The sequence below is a fragment of the Oncorhynchus gorbuscha genome, unplaced genomic scaffold (assembly GCF_021184085.1).
Source record: "Oncorhynchus gorbuscha isolate QuinsamMale2020 ecotype Even-year unplaced genomic scaffold, OgorEven_v1.0 Un_scaffold_1135, whole genome shotgun sequence".
NCBI lineage: Eukaryota > Metazoa > Chordata > Actinopteri > Salmoniformes > Salmonidae > Oncorhynchus > Oncorhynchus gorbuscha.
The window spans coordinates 141,014-163,994 of NW_025746005.1; the positions used below are offsets into that span (position 1 = coordinate 141,014).

General features: G+C 42.0%; 2 protein-coding genes across 2 annotated transcripts; one reads left to right on the forward strand and one right to left on the reverse strand.

Annotated features, from left to right (window-relative positions):
• Window positions 1-708: 708 nt before the first annotated feature.
• On the forward strand, window positions 709-5,506 carry LOC124021583 (zinc finger protein 271-like). Its single transcript, XM_046336727.1, has 2 exons — window positions 709-753; window positions 3,111-5,506. Exon 2 carries the CDS (start codon window positions 3,308-3,310, stop codon window positions 4,517-4,519), a length of 1,212 nt encoding a protein of 403 aa, XP_046192683.1. The 5' UTR covers window positions 709-753; window positions 3,111-3,307; the 3' UTR covers window positions 4,520-5,506.
• Window positions 5,507-13,128: 7,622 nt separating this feature from the next.
• On the reverse strand, window positions 13,129-19,075 carry LOC124021589 (gastrula zinc finger protein XlCGF17.1-like; the record flags this gene model as incomplete). Its single annotated transcript, XM_046336732.1, has 2 exons — window positions 13,129-16,493; window positions 19,033-19,075. Coding segments are annotated over 2 exons (1,128 nt in total), but the record flags the coding sequence as incomplete, so codon positions are not given.
• Between the last annotated feature and the right edge of the window lie 3,906 nt (window positions 19,076-22,981).

Genomic DNA, 22,981 nt, shown 5'->3' on the forward strand with positions numbered 1-22,981 from the left:
TTTTTCACTATATAAGTAGTGACCAAGAGTCAGAATTGACGTGAATTATTTTAACCGATGACCAAGTGAGGGGGAACTGACATGCATCCAGTCGAGAGCAATTGAACGTCTAGCTTGTAATAGACAGAGGTCAAACATTTTATTTTGTAAGGAATGTAAGGAAAATGGATGCCGCCGAATATGTGCTTCGTTACCCAAAGGCCCTTTGCACATGATGTCCGTGTGAAAGCCGAACATCATGTGCAATCATTTTAGTCCAAGGATATGATCGAAAGGCCTCCATCATTCTTAAAAAGTTTGGAACCACCAATACTTTTACATTTTACATTTTTTTTTATAGATCTGGCTGCCCGGCCAAACTGAGATATCGGGGGAGAAGGGCCTTGGTCAGGGAGTCAAGCACTGAATTAGATAATTGAACAAGAAGAAATAATATATTTTTGGAGAATAAAGAAAGTTCTAGAACTGTCAAGACAATAACTTGTCTGTTTCTCATTGTTACTACAGGCCGACTCAGATCAAGTCTGAGGCCAGTAATATCAGCAGTGAGGACAGACGCAGCCTGCCTCTCTCCTTCCACACTGAGTCCAAACCTACAGTCACTGGGTCCTGATTGTGATAGTCGAGACCAGTTTGCACTGCAGGATCCAGAGATGGCATCAGTGAAGCTGGAAGACTGCAGTCAAACACTGGAGCTGAATGCCAACATTAAAGATGAAGTGGAGGAGAAGATTGGGACATCTGTTTCTCATGGTAAGAGCAGGTTCTATCTAACTGAGTTTGTTGTTCATTCCAACTTCCCACTGTGTATGAAAAGTTGCAGTAGAACTGTTTCATGATGAACTGTTTCAATGAGAAGGTAGATGATATTTCATGCTACTGACACTTGCATGGTTTGACACCAGTATTGTCAGCATTTATTTTATTCACTAGTCTATCTGGAGTGATCAGAGAGTAGACGAAAGAAGTGAAGTAGACAAACTGCCAGTTTTAAAGTTCTATGAAATGAGTCTGTAGTGTCTAAGTCTTGTGATAGTGAGTGGATAAGAGCGTCTGCTAAATGACCTAAATGTAAATGTAAATGTAGTTACTAACCCTTGTGATAGGGAGTGGAGGATGATATGAAATGAGTCTGTAGTTACTAACCCTTGTGATAGTGAGTGGAGGATGATATGAAATGAGTCTGTGTAGTTACTAACCCTTGTGATAGTGAGTGGAGGATGATATGAAATGAGTCTGTAGTTATTAACCCTTGTGATAGTGAGTGGAGGATGTTATGAAATGAGTCTGTGTAGTTACTAACCCTTGTGATAGTGAGTAGAGGATGACAAGCCCATTTTTTAGCTTTCATCTCTTACCCACTTTTAGAATAGTTTTATTCCCCTGTATTGTACAGCCTACTGATATGAATACATATGTCACCCGGTACAGACAGAAGAGGACTGGCCACCCCTTTGGGTCTTGTTCCTCTACGTTTCTTCCAAGGTTCCTGCTTTCTAGGGAGTGTTTCATAACCACTGTGCTTCTGCATCTGCTCTTTTGTGATTTTAGGCTGGATTTCTGTAAAGCACTTTTTCAATGGCTGATGTTTTAAGGGCATTGTCAAATAAATTTGATTGACATGTACAGTACCAGTCAAAAGTTTGGATAAACCTACTCATTCAAAGGTTTTTCTTTCTTTCTACATTGTAGAATAATAGCGAAGACATCAAAACTATGAAATAACACATAGGGAATCATGTAGTAAACAAAAAAAAGTGTTAAACAAATCAAAATAGATTTGAGATTCTTCAAAGTAGCCACCCTTTGCCTTGATGACAGCTTTGCACTCTTGGAATTCTCTCAACCAGCTTCATGAGGTAGTCACCCGGGATGCATTTAAATTAACAGAAGTGCCTTAAGTTAATTTGTGGAAAATCTTACCTTAATGCGTTTGCGCCAATCAGTTGTGTTGTGACAAGGTAGGGGGGGTATACAGAAGAGAGCCCTGTTTGGTAAAAGACCAAGTCCATATTATGGCAAAACTAGCTCAAATAAGCAAAGAGAAATTACAGAACATTTCAATAACTTTGACAGTTTCTTCAAGTGCAGTCGCAAAAACCATCAAGTGCTATGATGAAACTGGCTTTCATGAGGACCACCACAGGAAAGGGAAGACCCAGAGTTACCTCTGCTGCAGGGGATAAGTTCATTAGAGTTACCAGCCTCAAATTGCAGCTCAAATAAATGCTACAGAGTTAAAGTAACAGACAAATCAACTACTCAGAAGAATCAGGCCTTCATGGTCGGATTGCTGCAAAGAAACCACTACTAAAGCACACCAATAAGAAAAGACTTACTTGGGCCAAGAAACACGAGCAATGGACACTAGACCTGTAGAAATCTGTCCTTTGGTCTGATGAGTCCAACTTTCAGATTTTTGCTTCCATCCGCCGTGTCTTTGTGAGACGCAGAGTAGGTGACTGGATGATCTCCGCATGTGTATTTCCTACCGTGAAGCATGGAGGAGGTGTGATGTTGTGGTGGTGCTTTGCTGGTGACACTGTCTGATTTATTTAGAATTCAAGGCACATGTAACCAGCATGGCTACCACAGCATTCTGCAGTGAGACAACATTCCATCTGGTTTGGGCTTAGTGGGACTCATTTGTTTTTCAACAAGACAATGACCCAACACACCCCCAGGCTGTGTAAGGGCTATTTGACCAAGAAGGAGAGTGATGAAGTGCTGCATCAGATGACCTGGCCTCCACAATCACCAGACCTTAACCCAATTGAGATGGTTTGGGATGAGTTGGATTGCAGAGTGAAGGAAAAGCAGCCAACAATTTGCTCAGCATATGTGGGAAGTCCTTCAAACTGTTGGAAAAGCATTCCAGGTGAAGGTAGTTGAGAGAATGCCAAGCGTGTGCAAAGCTGTTAAGGCAAACTACAAGATATTTTGATTTGTTTAACAATTTTTCGGTTACATGATTCTATATATGTTATTTCATAGTTTTGATGTTGAAGAAAATAGCAAAAATAAAGAAACCCTTAAATGAGTAGGTGTGTCAACTTTTGACTGGTACTGTATATTACACCAACTGACTGGTTCTTCTGATGTTCACACAGGAGATCATGTTGAGACATTCTCTACATCTATAGAGCAACAGCAGGAAGATCACAGAGCTAAGAGGTCTCACCGCTGCCCACATTGTGAGGAGATTTTCCCAATTCTATCAAAGCTAAAAATACACCTAAGAATACACAAAGGAGGGAATCTGTATTTCTGCACTGACTGTGGGAAGAATTTCACAACATCAAAGGCTATGACAGTTCATCAGAGAGTGCACACAGGAGAGAAGCCTTACTTCTGCTCTGACTGTGGAAAGAGTTTCTCTCGACGGGGCGACCTAAAAACACATGAACGTATACATACAGGAGAGAAGCCTTACTCCTGCTCTAATTGTGTAAAATGCTTCACCACATCAGGTGAGCTAAAAATTCACCAGAGAACACACACAGGAGAGAAGCCATACTCCTGCTCTGACTGTAGGGCGAGGTTCTCTCAACTGAGCCACCTAAAACAGCATGAACGTATACACACAGGAAAGAAGCCGTACTCCTGCTCTGACTGCGTAAAATGCTTCACAACACCATCTGAACTAAAAGTTCATCAGAGAACACACACAGGAGAGAAGCCTTACTTTTGCTCTGACTGTAGGGCGAGTTTCTCTCAACTGGGAAACTTAAAACAACATGAACGTGTACACACAGGCGAGAAGCCTTACTTCTGCTCTGATTGTGGAAAGAGTTTTTCTCGACGGGGCCATTTTAAAACACATGAGCATATACATACAGGAGATAAGCCTTACTCCTGCTCTGACTGTGGAAAGAGTTTCTCTCGACTGGGCGATCTAAAAATACATGAACGTATACATACAGGAGAGAAGCCTTACTCCTGCTTTAATTGTATAAAATGCTTCACAACATCAGGTGAGCTAAAAGTTCACCAGAGAACACACACAGGAGAGAAGCCATACTCCTGCTCTGATTGTAGGGCGAGTTTCTCTCAACTGAGCCACCTAAAACAGCATGAACGTATACACACAGGAGAGAAGCCTTACTCCTGCTCTGACTGTAGGAAGAGTTTCTCTCAATCGAGCCACCTGAAACAGCATGAACGTATACACACAGGAGAGAAGTCTTACTCCTGCTCTGACTGTGGAAAATGCTTCACAACATCATCTGAGCTTAAAGTTCATCAGAGAACACACACAGGAGAGAAGCCTTACTTCTGCTCTGACTGTGGGGCGAGGTTCTCTCAACTGGGAAACTTAAAACAACATGAACGTATACACACAGGAGAGAAGCCTTACTCCTGCTCTGACTGTGGGGCGAGTTTCTCTCAACCGTGCAACCTAAAAAATCATAAACGTATACACACAGGAGAGAAGCCTTACTCCTGCTCTGACTGTAGAAAGAGTTTCTCTCAACTGGGCCACTTAAAAAGACACCAAGGTATACATAAAGGAGAGTAGCCTTACTACTGCAATGACAGTTTCCACAGTTTTAAATCATCAGCTGAGCTAAACGATCTTCAAAGAATATACACGGGAGAGTGGCCTTTCTTCTGCTCTTACTGTAGCAAGAGCTTCTCCCATTGGGCAATGTAAAAACACACCAACGGCTACATACTTGAGAGAAACCTCATCAGTTCTCTCAGACCAGCTGAGATTAGTCACTCCACTTAATTCTTCTCATAAAACCATTTGCAATGTTGAATTGGATCAAATGAAGAATGTGTAGAACACTTTTAGTCTTATTGTTTCTCACTGTGAGAGAACAATGCAGAGAACAGGGAGCGTTATGGAATGATCAGTGAGCATCTTGTCAATTTTGCTGACAGTTGTGAATCTGATGCAGCCGAAGAGCTACTGCCCCTTTACCTGGGAAAGCACCGAACAACAGACCGGGATGTTGGACCATCGAAGAGGTGCAAATATGATGAGACCTACATTGATTTGGGGTTCATTTATATTGGGAATAGTGCCTTTCCTCAGCCAAAGTGTGTTTATAGCTCACAACTGAAACCTTCACTCTTGCGCAGACATTTAGAAAAAAGCATGCCAAGTTGAAAAATAAGCCACAGGAGTTTTTGAGTGAGAATTAAGACAACTTTTGAGTAGTAAGACATCTATTAAAGCAACAGATACCATTAATAAGAAGGGGCTAGAAGCATCTCATACGGTGAGCTACCGAGTGGCTAGGACAGGCAAGCACCATACTATTGTGGAGGACTTCATTCTTCCTGCTTCCGTGGATATGGCTGGAGGAAAGGCCAAAACAAAAACTATACCGCATTGGTGACATGGCAAGAGATGTTTTGATACAATTACTGCTTCGTATATACAAGCCAGTGAATTCTATGGATTACAGCTGGATGAGTCAACAGACGTGGCGGGCCTGGCACAGCTCCTGGTATATGTCCGTTATGTTTTTGGGGGGTCAATTAAGGAAGACATCCTCTTCTGCAAACTACTGGAAACCAGGACAACAGGATATCTTTTTAAAGTACTGGACAGCATTGTGACATCAAATGGACTTTGGTGGTCAAGATGTGTTGGTATCTGTACTGATGGCGCGAAAGCCATGACATGGAGACATAGTGGAGTGGTAACACTGGTGCAAGCAGTTGCTCCCGACGCTACTTTGGTACACTGCAGCATCCACCGAGAGGCTCTTGCTACCAAGGGAATGCCTGACAGCTTGAAAGATGTTTTGGACACTACAGTGAAAATGATTCACTTTGTTAAAGCAAGGCCCCTGAACTCTCGTGCATTTTCTACACTATGCAATGATATGGGCAGCGACCATGCAACGCTTTTACAACATACAGAAGTGCGCTGGTCATCAAGGGGCAAAGTATTGACACGTTTTTTAAAATTGAGAGACATACTTAGTTTTTTTTACTGACCATAATTTTCACTTGTCTGACTGCTTGCATGATCAGTTCCTCACATGGCTGGCCTCTCTGGGTGATGTTTTTTCTCACCTGAATGATCTGAATCTAGGATTACAGGGACTCTGCAGCTATATTCAATGTGCTGGACAAAATTGAGGCTATGATTAAGAAGTTGGAACTCTTCCCTGTCTGCATTAACAAGGACAACACACAGGTCTTTCCATCATTGTATGATATTTTTTTGTGTGTGAAAATGACCCTACGCTTATTGACAATGTCAGATGTGATCTTGCGAAGCATCTGAGTGAGTTGGGTGCGCAATTACACAGATACTTTCACGAAACGGATGACACAAACAGCTGGATTTCGTCATCCCTTCTATGCCCCGCCTCCAGTCCACTTACCGATATCTGATCAAGAGAGCCTCATCAAAATTACAAAAAGCGGATCTGTGGAAATGGAATTTAATCAGAAGCCACTGCCAGATTTCTGGATTGGGCTGCACTCAGAGTATCCTGCCTTGGCAAATCACGCTGTTAAGACACTGATGCCCTTTGCGACCGCATACTTATGTGAGAGTGAATTCTCGGGCCTCACTAGCATAAAAACTAAATGCAGGTACAGACTGTGTGTGGAAAATGATTTAAGACGGAGACTCTCCAATACAAACCAACATTGCTATGTGCATCCTCTCAAGCACAACCTTCTCATTAACCTGTGGTGAGTTATTCAAAATTTCAATTAACAAGTAAGGTTTATGTAAATATGTAAAATGGTTAAATAAAGAACGAAATGTATTATTATTTGTGCCCTGGTCCAATAAGAGCTCTTTGTCACTTCCAACACGCCTGGTTGTGACGACAACTCACACTTAAGAAATTAGTTTAATAAATGTATCCTATTGTGTGTGCTGACCCTGGTGCTAGAGGGGGTACGCAGCTCGAGGTTGAATGTTTGAAGGGGTCCGGGACTATAAACATTTTGTGATCCACTGGTCTAGATAATCTCAGTTCCTGCTGTCTCATGCTGATGGGAAGACTAGGGTATGGAGAAGACCATGAGTACATGCATCCATGCCGTGTGTCAGCATTGCAGGCTGGTGGTGTGATGGTTGGGGTGTGTTTTCAGGGCACACATTGGGCCCCTTGATTAAAGTGGAGCAACATTTGAATACCACAGGATATTTATACATCATTGCCAATCAGGTGCATCCCTTCATGGCAGCAGTGTATCCATCTGCAAATTTATTTTTTCAGCAGTATTATGCCCCAAGGCTTGTCCATGGACGCTTCCACGAACATAAGTGAATTCAGCTTACTGCAGTAGCCTGCCGTGTCACCAGATTTCGATCCAATTGAACATCTGTGGGGAGAGATATTCACTCCCAGCCAACTTGGCACAACTGTGGAAAGCATTGGAGTCATCATGGCCCAGCATCCCTGTGGGTTTCTTTCCACATCATGTGGAGTCCATGGCCTGACGAATTGAGGCTGTTCTGAGGACAAAAGGAATTGCAACTCAATATTAGGAAGGTGTTCCTAATATTTTGTACACTCAGTGCAAAAGGAAAGTATTCAGACCCCTGGACTTTTTCCACATTTTGTAATGTTACAGCCTTATCATAAAATCGATTACATCTTTTAAAATGTCCTCAATCTACACACAATAGCCCATAATGACAAATTGAAAACATGTTTTTTGGCAAATAATAAATAAGTATTCATACCATTTGCCAGGTGCATCCTGTTTCAATCTAATATCCTTGTGATGTTTGAACAACTTGATTGGAGTCCACTTGGTAAATTCAATTCAAACAGGCACACACCAGTCTATATAAGGTCCTACAGTTGACAGTGCATTTCAGAGCATAGTGAAGCATGGTGGTGACAGCATCATGCTGTGGGTATGTTTTTCAACGGCAGGGACTGGGAGACTAGTCAGGATCGAGGAAATGAGCAAAGTACAGAGAGATTCTTGATTCTTAACTGTTGAAGTTAATTGATATAATGTTTGTACAATAATTTGTTCTGGGCAACATCTTCTCTTGTGTATAGTTTTAAATGAAACAAACTGTTTTAAATGATATGGTGTCTATATATGAACCAAATGTGATCCCATTCACATTCTCACAAACAAATGGCCCACACTGTGTATATACAATTGTTGACATCCGATGGTCATTCTTATGGTGGGTTGCAAGATGCAGGATCCTTCCAAGTTGAACCCACCAGAGGGGGACTGTCATGACGGGGGGGGTTTATGACCTCATGCCCATCGTAAATTATAAGGCAACAGCCCAACTCCATTCTGTTCTCTAATGTGTGAGACTGGAATGTCTGTGTGCATTAGGAAGAGGTTACAGCCCAAAACTACAGAGCATCAACTAAATGGACTTTGGGACATGTATATTTGATCAGCCAAATGGTGGAAACAAAATGAATATTAATGTACATTTTATGTTATTAAAAGTTGAGGATGTTAACAAAAACATTAACTTGAAGAGTTTTCATACTGTATATGTGATGTTTACATACTTTGTGTAGAAAATATCCAGATGAAAGAGAACGTTTTGGTGATAAGACTGATTTTAGTTGTCCAAACGAGATCATAGAAAATCCTAATACTTTGTAACTAGCTATGCCCCAGGGAACCCAGTGTGTGTCATAAAGATGGAAACGCCCCTTTCTACTCCAGGGTATAAAACACGAGTTAAGAATTTACATATCAGACTAAGTTGAACACTCACTACAGCTGAGGTCTACGACTAGTCGTGACCCCGAAACGCAACACGAGGTTGAAGACAAAGTAAATCTCTGAACAATCAAGTTTATGGTGGAGAAGCTATTCTAAGTACTGTATCTAGGAAGTTGAATTTAAGCAGAACCATCCGGCTATTCTTTTCAAGTCACCGGTTGTCTACACGGCCCTCTTACCCACGCCGGGAGCATCGACACGCCTGATTAGCCTCCTCAGAAGCCCACTCTCACAGAACGAGTGCAAGGAAACTGACAACTATGAGAAAGGACATTGACATCGTTTGGAGAATCAGAGACTTGCACCTGAAGACGAATGAACAAGGCGTTGGCCAAACCTTTCCCACTAAGCGGAACTCGACCCACAAAGATATACCCAGCGGAGACTTTCAACACGTAAATACATGCATTACACTTTTAACCCATAACAGGGGCAGTTCAGGGCAAGGTGTTAGGGCTGAAACTAAGCATAGTTTACAAATGTATCCAAGTGTTGAATTTCTCTCTTGCTCTTTCTGTCTATGTAAATCTCTATCTTGTGTTGGTCCACTAGGGACCTGTTGCCATTGTATGAAGTTCTAACCAATAACCTAGACTGTTTGTGTATATGTATCTTATGTTATCGTTTAGCTTGTTAATAAATAATCAACTCATTGTGTGGTACGGAATTATTAGTGATACCTGGGTTTGTGCAGATTTCCGAATTATGCGATGTTCAGAATGAGACTGATGAAATGAATGAATTGGTGACTATGAAATCGATATATTCTGGAAATGGTAACTCATTAAACAAAATTTTCCTGTGGCTGCTCCAGGTTACGGAGTTAATTGTTACAGGATTAATATAATCACGTAATAATAAACAGTTAATTATTCAGTAAATAGAATGTCATCACATTAACGATAACGTCACGCCATATTGATGCCCCCCGTGCTAGAAACCTAAGATAAACTAGGCCTCACTGTTGAATTCAGTCCATAGGAATTGTGTAGCAAGTTACTCACACCAATCATGATTATTGTTGAGAGTGGCGTGTTTGTGGTTTTTCTTTTTCACCCAGATACTAGTATAGCGAGATTGACTCGTGTTGTATATCTGACACAAATCAGTGTGTAGAGGATTTACTGAATGCTATGAGCTGGGGCATATGTACCAGACGATGCAGGCATTCTGAGAAAAATACTTGTTGGGCCCAATGTAGTGTTATTTTTGTCTATCGCATTCAGGAGCGAGTAGACTTGGTCACCAAGTCTACTCGACCTTCTCACCAAGCTGCTTGCCTATTGTCCTGTAGCCCATACCAGCCTTGTGCAGGTCTACAATTTTATCCCTGATGTCCTTACGCCCTCTCTGGTCTTGGCCACTGTGCAGAGGTTGGAGTCTGTTTGTTTGAGTGTGTGGACAGGTGTCTTTTACACAGGTAACAAGTTCAAACAGGTGCAGTTAATACAGGTAATGAGTGGAGAACAGGAGGACTTCTTAAAGAAAAACTAACAGGTCTGTGAGAGCCGGAATTCTTACTGGTTGGTAAGTGAGAAAATACTTATGTCATGCAATAAAATGCAAATTAATTACTTAAAAATCATACAATGTGATTTTCTGGATTTTTGTTTTAGATTCTGTCTCTCACAGTTGAAGTGTACCTATGATAAAAAAATTACACACCTCTACATGCTTTGTAAGTAGGAAAACCTGCAAAATCGGCAGTGTATCAAATACTTATTCTCCCCACTTTATATGGGGCATACAACAATCTCAGCTCTGTACATTTTGTTGCGAAGAGACAGAATCAATAGATCACTTATTCTTGTATTGCCCCTATGTAGCTTGTTTCTAGTCACAGGTTCAGGAATGGTTAAAAAAATCACAACATGCACTTAAAATTAACCTTAAAATAGCAGTGTTGGGCGATCTGGAAAGCCAATCAATAAATAATGCAATAATACTCGTAGGAAAAGTTTTCATCTTTAGCTCGCAATCTGTGAATAACATACGATTAGAAAGATTCAAACGGTTTGTAAAACATCACAACACAATTGAAAAATATACGGCACATGGAAACCAAACAAGGGCAGTCTATGGTGTTAGGTGGGATGGGCTGAGGGTGGCTGAGGGTGGCTGAGGGTTGAGGGTTGCTGAGGGTGGCTGAGGGTGGCTGAGGGTTGGGATTAAAGACTGTTTGGTAATGTATTGTTATACACTGCTCAAACAAAGTGTCTGAGGGTGTCGAGGGTGTCTGAGAGTGGCTGAGGGTGGCTGAGAGTGGCTGAGGGTGGCTGAGGTGGCTGAGAGTGGCTGAGGGTGGCTGAGGGTGGCTGAGGGTGGCTGAGAGTGGCTGAGGGTGGCTGAGAGTGGCTGAGGGTGGCTGAGAGTGGCTGAGGGTGGCTGAGGGTGTCTGAGGGTGGCTGAGAGTGGCTGAGGGTGGCTGAGGGTTGGGATTAAAGACTGTTTGGTAATGTATACACTGCTCCAACAAATAAATGGAACACTAAAATAACACATCCTAGATCTGAATGAATTAAATAGATCTTATTAAATACTTTTTTCTTTACATAGTTGAATGTGCTGACAACAAAATCACACAAAAAATTATCAATGGAAATCAAATTTATCAACCCATGGAGGTCAGGATTTGTAGTCACACTCAAAATTAAAGTGGAAAACCACACTACAGGCTGATCCAACTTTGATGTAATGTCCTTAAAACAAGTCAAAATGAGGCTCAGTAGTGTGTGTGGCCTCCACGTGCCTGTATGACCTCCCTACAAGACCTGGACATGCTCCTGATGAGGTGGCGGATGGTCTCCTAAGGGATCTCATCCCAGACTTGGACCAAAGCAACCGCCAACTCCTGGACAGTCTGTGGTGCAACGTGGCGTTGGTGGATGGAGCGAGACATGATGTCACAGATGTGCCCAATTGGATTCAGGTCTGGGGAACGGGCGGGCCAGTCCATAGCATCAATTGCTTCCTCTTGCAGGAACTGCTGACACTCCAGCCACGAGGTCTAGCATTGTCTTGCATTAGGAGGAACCCAGGGCCAACCGCACCAGCATATGGTCTCACAAGGGGTCTGAGGATCTAACCTCGTTACCTAATGGCTACCTCGTCAGCCTACCTCTGGCGAGCACATGGAGGGCTGTGCGGCCCCCCAAAGAAATGCCACCCCACACCATGACTGACCCACCGCCAAACCGGTCATGCTGGAGGATGTTGCAGAACATTCTCCACGGCGTCTCCAGACTGTCATGTCTGTCACATGTGCTCAGTGTGAACCTGCTTTCATCTGTGAAGAGCACAGGGCGCCAGTGGCAAATGTGCCAATCTTGGTGTTCTCTGGCAAATGAAAAACGTCCTGCACGGTGTTGGGCTGTAAGCACAACCCCCACCTGTGGACGTCGGGACCTCATACCACCCTCATCACCCTCACCAATGGTGGAACAAACTCCCTCACGACGCCAGGACAGCGGAGTCAATCACCACCTTCCGGAGACACCTGAAACCCCACCTCTTTAAGGAATACCTAGGATAGGATAAAGTAATCCTTCTCACCGCCCCCCCTTAAAAGATTTAGATGCACTATTGTAAAGTGGCTGTTCCACTGGATGTCATAAGGTGAATGCACCAATTTGTAAGTCGCTCTGGATAAGAGCGTCTGTAAATGTTAAATGTCATGGAGTCTGTTTCTGACCGTTTGAGCAGACACATGCACATTTGTGACCAGCTGGAGGTCATTTTGCAGGGCTCTGGCAGTGCTCCTCCTGCTCCTCCTTGCACAAAGGCGGAGGTAGCGGTCCTGCTGCTGGGTTGTTGCCCTCCTACGGCCTCCTCCATGTCTCCTAATGTACTGGCCTGTCTCCTGGTAGCGCCTCCATGCTCTGAACACTACGCTGACAGACACAGCAAACCTTCTTGCCACAGCTCACATTGATGTCCCATCCTGGATGAGCTGCACAACCTGAGCCAGTTGTGTGGGTTGTAGACTCCGTCTCATGCTACCACTAGAGTGAAAGCACCGCCAGCATTCAGAAGTGACCAAAACATCAGCCAGGAAGCATAGGAACTGAGAAGTGGTCTGTGGTCACCACCTGCAGAACCACTCCTTTATTGGGGGTGTCTTACTAATTGCCTATAATTTCCACCTGTTGTCTATTCCATTTGCACAACAGCATGTGAAATGTATTGTCAATCAGTGTTGCTTCCTAAGTGGACAGTTTGATTTCACAGAAGCGTGATTGACTTGGAGTTACATTGTGTTGTTTAAGTGTTCCCTTTTTTTTGCGCAGTGTATATAAAAGTAGCATGTTTGTTAAATAGAGAAGTAAAATGTATGTATATTTAGCAAAAAAGCTGTAAAAAAAAAGAGGACAAATAGGGATTAAAGAATCATGGAACTTACTCATGGCTTACTGAGAGGTCAATAACAAAACAAACAATTAAACATTCTTTTTATTCAAATCAATTTTAGCCATAGCTCTAGTTTTCCTCATCTTCTCAAACTGAACAGGACAGTAGACTTAGTCCAAGCACACAGATATTTAGTATTTTTGCAGCCTCGCCTCCTGAAGTGCCATCGTACACAAAAAACTATGGAAAGAAAGTACATTTTTTCATAAATATAACTTTGCACGGTTCTTTTCCGAGCATGGTCTTGGTATAGCCTGGGCCTGCTAGTATAGTCTATGGAACATGTTGGAAGAGAGAAGAAACCTCTGGGAGGAGGGATCCACCCCAACGACACTAACAGTCCTATCTCCCACACCTCTCCACTCACGCTGCTCTGGACTCAGGCAGGGCCATGACAATCCCAGTGAAAAGAACAGACCTAGGTCCTCTGAGAAATAGACTGATTGTTTATCTTGGAGGTGGTGAGTGGTGCAACGTATAACTATGTCCGTGTGTGACTTGTATGTTGTATTTGCAGCTGACGTATCGCGTAGGTTGAATGAATCTGGTGTGTGCTTTTACTAGTTGTCCATTTGAGTTTCTACTCTGTTCGTTCAGAACTTAATCATTTTATTGAGACCACACTTGATATTGCTCACCCAGCAGAGAATCAGGGAGGGGCATCATGAGATATAATAAGCAAATAATTCTCAAACCCCGAGCAATGTGACGTTTGATTGATTGCAAATTACATGACACTCCCTGAACTAAATTGAAAAAAAAATACTAAACCCTCCCCTTGACTGAAATCTAAAAAGCATGACACTCCCTCATTTTCCTCCGGGTAACAATTGTGTAAATTTCACCTTTCCCTAAACGACTTTTGTTTAATGATATACATACGTTGAAACTACTACATATGTTTACTACATTGTCTTTTAAAGCTAGATGTATTATTTTCATCCTTGATGAAGAATGTGTTTGGATAACTGCATGGAACCTGATTGATCCGCTAATGAAAAATACATATTCTACATTCTACTGCTCATCCTATGGGTTATATATACAGAACATGTGTTTGTTTAATTGATAGCATGCTAAATCATTTAAATGTCTATGTATCCACTCAATACATATCACTACACTTCTACATGTCTATTAACCCCCAGTATGTTCTACAATACATACTAATAATGTTATACAGTTTAAAGGACATTTTTCATATTTAAATAAATGTGAAATTAAACAAATGTATTTGGGTTTAAAAAAACAAACATTTTTAAGTGTTTGCTATGGTACCAAAGTCCAGGGACAATATTACTACCACAATTCAAGTATGATCCACGTACTATTGGGGAATGGAACCAGAGAGGAAGCTTGCGTTACCCTTTCCCTGCGCCATTGTTCAGAGTGGAAGAGCTGTGGAAGAGCTGTGATGGTCCACATCTACCAAAACCTTGTGTTAGTAAACACCACAGCATTTTAGGAAGCCATTGTTCAAAATGTGTTCATACACACAGAAACAATGGGAAGGGGTCTGGCTTCCACAGGGGAGGACCAGAATGTTGATCTCGGACTTCAAACAATCAAATTTATCAAATGTATTTATAAAGCCCTTTTTACATCAGCCGATGTCACAAAGTGCTGTACAGAAACAGTCTATGTTATGGAAAGAGCAGGTGTCCTTAATGTTTTGTGCACTCAGTATATGTGTATACAAGCTTATTCCCACAGAAAACTGCAGAGGGAAGCAGCACCACCCAGTCAACCATCAGACTCCATAGTGAGACGCCTCACGGAGGATATTCCATCATAATTGCAATCCAAGGTCTCAATATCTTTACAGTAGAAGCTAACAAAACATACAACCTGACAAGGTGCACACTGATCAGTAAAGAGAAGAGGCTACCATTATATAATGCTCCCTTCTTTCTGCATAGTTCTCACAGTGAGAAACAATAGGATTACAAGAGTGTTCTACGCTTTCTTCATTTGATCCAATTCAAAGTTGCCAATTATTTTATGGGATGAGAATTAAGTGGAGTGACTAATCTTAGCTGGTCTGAGAAAACTGATGAGACTTCTCTCTTTTATGTATACATTGGGCCATTTAAAAAGACACCAATCTGTATAATCTCTTCTCACAGTCAGTGCAGTGATAAGGCTTCTCTCAAGTGTGTATCTGTTGGTGTGTTTTTACATTGCCCAATCGGGAGAAACTCTTGCCACATTAAGAGAAGAAGTAAGGCTTCTCTCCTCTGTGTGTTCTCTGATGACCCTTTTAGCTCAGCTGTTGATAAAAATAAAAATAAATCTACAGTCAGATCAGTGATAAGGCTTCTCTCCTTTATGATTAACTTGGTGTCTTTTTAACTGGCCCAGTCGAGAGAAACTCTTTCCACAGCCAGAGCAGGAGTAAGGCTTCTCTCCCGTGTGTGTTCTCTTATGAACTTTTAGGTCAGTTGATGTGGTGAAGCATTTTACACAATCAGAGCAGGAGTAAGGCTTCTCTCCTGTGTGTGTTCTCTGATGAACTTTTAGGTCAGCTGATGTTGTGAAGCATTTTACACAATCAGAGCAGGGGTAAGGCTTCACTCCTGTATGTATACGTTCATGTCTTTTTAAGTTTTCCAGCAGAGAGAAACTCTTTCCACAGTCAAAGCAGAGGTATGGCTTCACTCCTGTATGTATACGTTCATGTGTTTTTAAGTGGCCCAGTCGAGTGAAACTCTTCCCACAGTCAGAGCAGGAGTAAGAATTCACTCCTGTATGTATATGTTCATGTGTTTTTAAGTCGCCCAGTCGAGAGAAACTCTTTCCACAGTCAGAGCAGGAGTAAGGCTTCACTCCTGTATGTATACGTTCATGTGTTTTTAAGTTGCCCAGCCGAGAGAAACTCTTTCCACAGTCAGAGCAGGAGTAAGGCCTCTCTCCTGTATGTATACGTGCATGTGTTTTTAAGTGGCCCAGTCGAGAGAAACTCTTTCCACAGTCAGAGCAGGAGTAAGGCTTCACTCCAGTATGTATAAGTTCATGTGTTTTTAAGTCACCCAGTCGAGAGAAACTCTTTCCACAGTCAGAGCAGGAGTAAGGTTTCACTCCTGTATGTATACATCCATGTGTTTTTAAGTTGCCCAGTCGAGAGAAACTCTTTCCACAGTCAGAGCAGGAGTAAGGCTTCTCTCCTGTGTGTATTCTCTGATGAACTGTCAGAGACCTCGATGTAGTGAATCTCTTCCCACAGTCAGTACAGGGATACAGATTCTCTCCAGTGTGTGATTTAAGGTGAATTTTTAGCTTTGATAGAATTGGGAAAATCTCCTCACAATGTGGGCAGTGGTGAGACTTCTTAGCTCTGTGATCTTCCTGCTGTTGCTCTCTGGATGTAGAGAATGTCTCAACATGGTCTCCTGTGTGAACAACATCAGAAGAACCAGTCAGTTGGTGTGGTATACATATAACTTCATAACAGTAGGCTGTACAATACAGGGAATAAAATTATTAGGGCTGTCCCGACAAAAAATATATATATCCTGGTCAACCGATTATTTTCTTTCGACCAATCGTTCCCTTGTCCAATTTTTAACATTTTAAAACATGTATATTTCCATATATATGTGTTTGAATCAAATCAACTATGTGTAGGCTACTGAGCTTGTCTGATGCTTTAAGTACTGCGACTTAAAAATGAAGACACACAAAATACTCAAGAGGGAGCCAGAGATCAATATAGTGTAACCAGAATAAAATACATCTGTTCTGGACTCTCCTCCTCCCGCTGCTGCGTTATGATTTTCATTTCATTTATAATAGTCTTTACATCTCAAATCAATGTCATGTGGTTAATCAAAATTATATCTAAATTAAAATGATACTTTTAGATTTGTAACTTCTATTGCCAAAACTAGCTTACATAAAGACAACAAATAAAAACAATCTCAGCCTGCAGATAGAAAATATCCTGATGAAATAAATATCATATGAATCAAATTGGCCTGTCTGCAAGAAACTCGAAACATTGTATCAACTATTAATTTGGTCTGGCCTGTGCTAGCAAACTTGCAACATTGTATAAAATATTTTGGGCCCTTAGCGTTACCCATTTTTTAAATTTCTTTTATTTCACCTTTATTTAACCAGGTACTCAAGTTGAGAACAAGTTCTCATTTACAATTGCGACCTGGCCAAGATAAAGCAAAGCAGTTCGACAGATACAACAACACAGAGTTACACATGGAGTAAAACAAACATACAGTCAATAATACAGTATAAACAAGTCTATATACAATTTGAGCAAATTAGGTGAGAAGGGAGGTAAAGGCAAAAAAGGCCATGGTGGCAAAGTAAATACAATATAGCAAGTAAAACACTGGAATGGTAGTTTTGCAATGGAAGAATGTGCAAAGTAGAAATAAAAATAATGGGGTGCAAAGGAGCAAAATAAATAAATAAATTAAATACAGTTGGAAAGAGGTAGTTGTTTGGGCTAAATTATAAGTGGGCTATGTACAGGTGCAGTAATCTGTAAGATGCTCTGACAGTTGGTGCTTAAAGCTAGTGAGGGAGATAAGTGTTTCCAGTTTCAGAGATTTTTGTAGTGCGTTCCAGTCATTGGCAGCAGAGAACTGGAAGGAGAGGCGGCCAAAGAAAGAATTGGTTTTGGGGGTGACTAGAGAGATATACCTGCTGGAGCGTGTGCTACAGGTGGGAGATGCTATGGTGACCAGTGAGCTGAGATAAGGGGGACTTTACCTAGCAGGGTCTTGTAGATGACATGGAGCCAGTGGGTTTGGCGACGAGTATGAAGCGAGGGCCAGCCAACGAGAGCGTACAGGTCGCAATGGTGGGTAGTATATGGGGCTTTGGTGACAAAACGGATTGCACTGTGATAGACTGCATCCAATTTGTTGAGTAGGGTATTGGAGGCTATTTTGTAAATGACATCGCCAAAGTCGACGATTGGTAGGATGGTCAGTTTTACAAGGGTATGTTTGGCAACATGAGTGAAGGATGCTTTGTTGCGAAATAGGAAGCCAATTCTAGATTTAACTTTGGATTGGAGATGTTTGATATGGGTTTGGAAGGAGAGTTTACAGTCTAACCAGACACCTAAGTATTTGTAGTTGTCCACGTATTCTAAGTCAGTTTGTCCCATGACAGCGAGCTCCAGACAGACAGACACAGGTGTAGGCTATTTTGCGCAAGTAATAAAAAGTAATTAGGTAGGCCTATTTTATGACGTTTCCACCAGATCAGAGCATGACATTTTTGGTGGTTATCAAAAGGGAGAAAGTTGGACATTTTTAAATTGGCTACGTTGAGGAACTATTGTCATTCTCAATGGATGTAGAAACAGACTTCACTAGACTAGTCCACTCAGGCAGGCAATGGACGAGTCCACTCAGGCAGGCAATGGACGAGTCCAGTCAGGCAGGCAATGGACGAGTCCAGTCAGGCAGGCAATGGACGAGTCCAGTCAGGCAGGCAATGGACGAGTCCAGTCAGGCAGGCAATGGATTAGTCCACTCAGACAGACAATATAACAGACATATAATCCTCCACTCACTATCACAAGGGTTAGTAACTACACAGACTAATTTCATATCATCCTCCACTCACTATCACAAGGGTTAGTAACTACACAGACTCATTTCATATCATCCTCCACTCACTATCACAAGGGTTAGTAACTACACAGACTCATTTCATATCATCCTCCACTCACTATCACAAGGGTTAGTAAGTACAGACTCAATCCATAGAGCTTTAAAACACTGGCAGTTTGTCTACTTCACTTCTTTAGTCTACACTCTGATCACTCCAGATAACCCAGTTGTTCAGGGATGTGATGTCAGAATTACAGAAGTCAACCTATCAATAGACTGGGGCATAACTTATGGAGGTCTAATTTATGAAGTTAACTTATAGATAGATAGAACCTGCTCTTACCAATCTTCTCCTCCTCTTCTTCATCTTTAATGTTGACATTCAGCTCCAGTGTTTGACTGCAGTCTTCCAGCTTCACTGATGCCATCTCTGGATCCTGCAGTGCAAACTGGGCTCCACTGTCACAATCAGGACCCGGTGACTGTAGGTTTGGACTCAGTGTGGAAGGAGAGAGGCAGGCTGGGTTTGTCCTCACTGTTGATGTTACTGGCATCAGACTTAATCTGAGTCGGCCAGTAGTAATAAAGAGAAACGGACACAAAAAGTTATTGTCTTGACAGTTCTGGCCCTTTCTTTATTCTCTAAAAATATTGATTATATTTAGGTGCAGGAGCTCCACAATACTGTTGAACTAATATTCCATAAGAGGAACATGAGATCAAACAGTAGAAATTTGAGGTGACGGTACCCAGCTCGGGTGAGCTCCTGTCCAAGTCAAGCACTGATCTCATTTCAATAGATCTGGTAGCTAAGCATTGACAACAATTCATGAATTAATTCACATTAGACAAAGTTCACACTTTAAATTAGACTACACAACTTAAATGCACTTAATCTATAGTAGATTTCCTGAATTCACATAAATGCATAAAAGCCTCAAAAACCATTTAGTACAAGGTTGCAGTATGTTTTAGGCAGCACTGTGTACTATATTCCTGAATAACCTCCACTGTTTTATTTAAATCAAAATCCAATAGTATTTCCGTTCACACCATAGTAACATTTATAGACAAAGATAGAAACAACTGAATGTCTCTGAATATTAGTACACGTGTAGAAAACTGATAATCATTACGTTCAGCTTCAAAACAGTAGTGCAACCGTAAAATGTCTCTTCCTCTGCTGCGAACACACAGCCTGCACAGAAGTCTGTTGACTCAGACCGGGTGGCGCCGCCATTTTACCAGCTCGTGAATTTGACACAAAACCAATAACTTGTAAAACGAATTCAGAAATCTCAAGTAAAATAGATTCTTTATGAAATTACCTTGATGAAATTATGTACATCCACTAAGACAAACCCCAACTGCTCTAACTACGTAACTTGTAAAATAGTTATCACTTTTTTCACTCGGCTTCACACAAAAATGACGGATATATTACCTAAAACGACATTATTTCGATATTAGAATGTTTAAACGTATTACAGGTATTACATACCTGTAGTAATAAATAGAAACGGACACAAATGTTATCTTATTGACTGCGTCGTTCTGGCGCTTTCTATATACTGAAAAAATGTGTGCATCTGTCCGGAACTTCCTGTTCCCCCACTAACACCGTCCGTGCATTCCGGGATCCTTGGATGAACCAACCCCATTACATGAGAAGGGGTAACCTCCTCCGTGACACATTTTTATTTTTTACTAAGCAAGTCAGTTAAGAACAAATTCTTATTTTCAATGACGGCCTCGGAACAGTAGGTTAACTGCCTTGTTCAGGGGCATAACGACAGATTTGTACCTTAGTAATGTAAGCACCACAGCATTTTAGGAGGCTGTTGTTCAAAATGTGTTCATACACACAGTAACAATGGGAGGTGGTGTTGCATCCACAGGGAAGAACCAGCTGGTTTATTGCTGACTTTTATTTAGGACTGGGATCCCTCTGTGGGCCAGGCTTTTCAGAATATCTCGAGTGTCTTTTAATCATGCTAGAAACTAGAGGGACAGTCTGGTAGGAGCAGACTGTCCCTCCCTTCAGATCATTGTGACAACTGTAATAGAATGACCAAGGGGGATTTCTTCCTTCACCATCATACCGGAAAGAAAATGTATGTCAGAGGGGTTGAATTTCCTGTAAAACAACATTTGTTGTATATTTCCTGGCCATGTGGTTATTATTTTGGAAAGTGTAAGAGAAATTGAACGTTCGTATTACAGAGCCACAACAGAACTGGTGACGAGAAGTCGCCTGTAGCCAGAAACTAATGTGGTCGGACATGATGTGTGCCAACTGAGGTTCCAGGGCTTGGAAGTTGGAAAGCCACTTAAGAGAGGAGGTAATAGAAAATAATTGTTGTTTCAGAAAGATACATATCCATGACTTACAAATAGAGAGAGGCATACTATATCTGTCACCAAGATGGCATAGCAGTCAGACATCTTTTGTCCTCTTCCTGTCGTGTCCCGTGTATATATATATATATTTACAACTTTCTTCGCATACCTTTTTATATATATGTTTTATTTTCCATAAACTCATCTTCAAAACACTCTCCTGCAACCCGCCTCACCAATTTATATATTTTTTAAAGAAAGTATTATTTACCTCTGTTGATAATGGGATATGTAGATAGGGCGAGTCGGTCAAGGATCGATTCGGACAAGGTGGTCAATTATGTGACAAGCGACAGTTTATTCAGAGTAAAGATATCTGGTACAACGTATACGGGCTCATTCATTCGGCCCACAAGGAACCAGCAGAAAGAAGCCCCGATAACAGATTGCAAGCATGTTATGTACAGAAAGTAGGTTGAGTCTGGAAGTCACGGTCTTTTGGTTGGCCACAGTTGAGGTGTTGTCTTCTTGGATTGGTCCTGTTGAGCCGTCCGTCGTTCCCCCGGGTCTCGTCGGGCTGTTCTCAGTCACACAATGTTCGGCTAGGAAGGAGATTGTGTGTGTGTGCTCGTGTCTGCAAGTCAAGGCTGTGTCTCTTCCTCCCAATGTGTGGGTGTATGTCTTATCTGTGTGTCCTCGGCAGTTAGTGTGTGTATGTGTGGGAGCTATCCTGTAGGGGACCCAACATGCTTTACTGTGAAAATACGTTGCTATGTGTTGTCTCAGTTATAACAATGCAATAGCAGTAATGTCACCTACATAAGAATTAGCAGTCCTCTACACCTCAGATCTGTAATCCACCATAGAAGCCTAGCCAGAAAGCTAGCCAGAAAGCTAGCCAGCTTCTTTACTGGCTAATCGTTAGCCAGTAATCGTTAGCCAGTAAAGAAAAACATTGGTCCGATAGGTCTATTCAGATAGCAGCCGATAAGACCGCTAACGATTAGCGGACCGCAGATGGGCGTTCAGGTAACGTCGCGACCGAGGAGCCAGCTGGATAACTCCCTCGGGCAGATAACGTCGGTAGTCCAGTTGTGAAGGCGTAAAACGGGTCCGGATAGGTGATTGTAGCCCAGGAGTGACTGGTGGAACTCTTCAGCTGGCTAGCTCAGGAATAATTTATGTTTGCTCCGGAATCGACGAAAGCCGATAGTCACACGTATAGTAGCTAGTTAGCTGCGATATTCAGGTATAAATGTCCAGAGCTTGCGGTTGAAACCCGGGGACACGGAGAGAAAAATACGTCCGGTATGTTCCGGCACAAAACTGGCGATAGATTTTCGAGCTAAAGGATAGCTGATGACCACAAACCGTGGTTAGCGAAATACTAACGATTAGCCAGTAAAGAAGCTAACTAGTTTCTGATTAGCTTCTGGCTAGCTTCTTGGAGGATTATAGATTTGAGGTAAATAATATTTTTTTATATAAATATAAGTTCTGTCCTACTATCCAGGTCTGTACCCAAACAATTTGAACTTCTTCTTTTAAAAATCCACCTCTCTAAAAACAAGTCTCTCACCGTTGCCGCCTGCTATAGACCACCCTCTGCCCCAGCTGTGCTCTGGACACCATATGTGAACTGATTGCCCCCCATCTATCTTCAGAGCTTGTGCTGCTAGGCGACCTAAACTGGAACATGCTTAACACCCCAGCCATCCTACAATCTAAACTTGATGCCCTCAATCTCACACAAATTATCAATGAACCTACCAGGTACCTCCCCAAAGCCGTAAACACGGGCACCCTCATAGATATCATCCTAACCAACTTGCCCTCTAAATACACCTCTGCTGTTTTCAACCAAGATCTCAGCGATCACTGCCACATTGCCTGCATCCGTAATGGGTCAGCGGTCAAACGACCTCCCCCTGAAACACACGCCTTTCTAATTG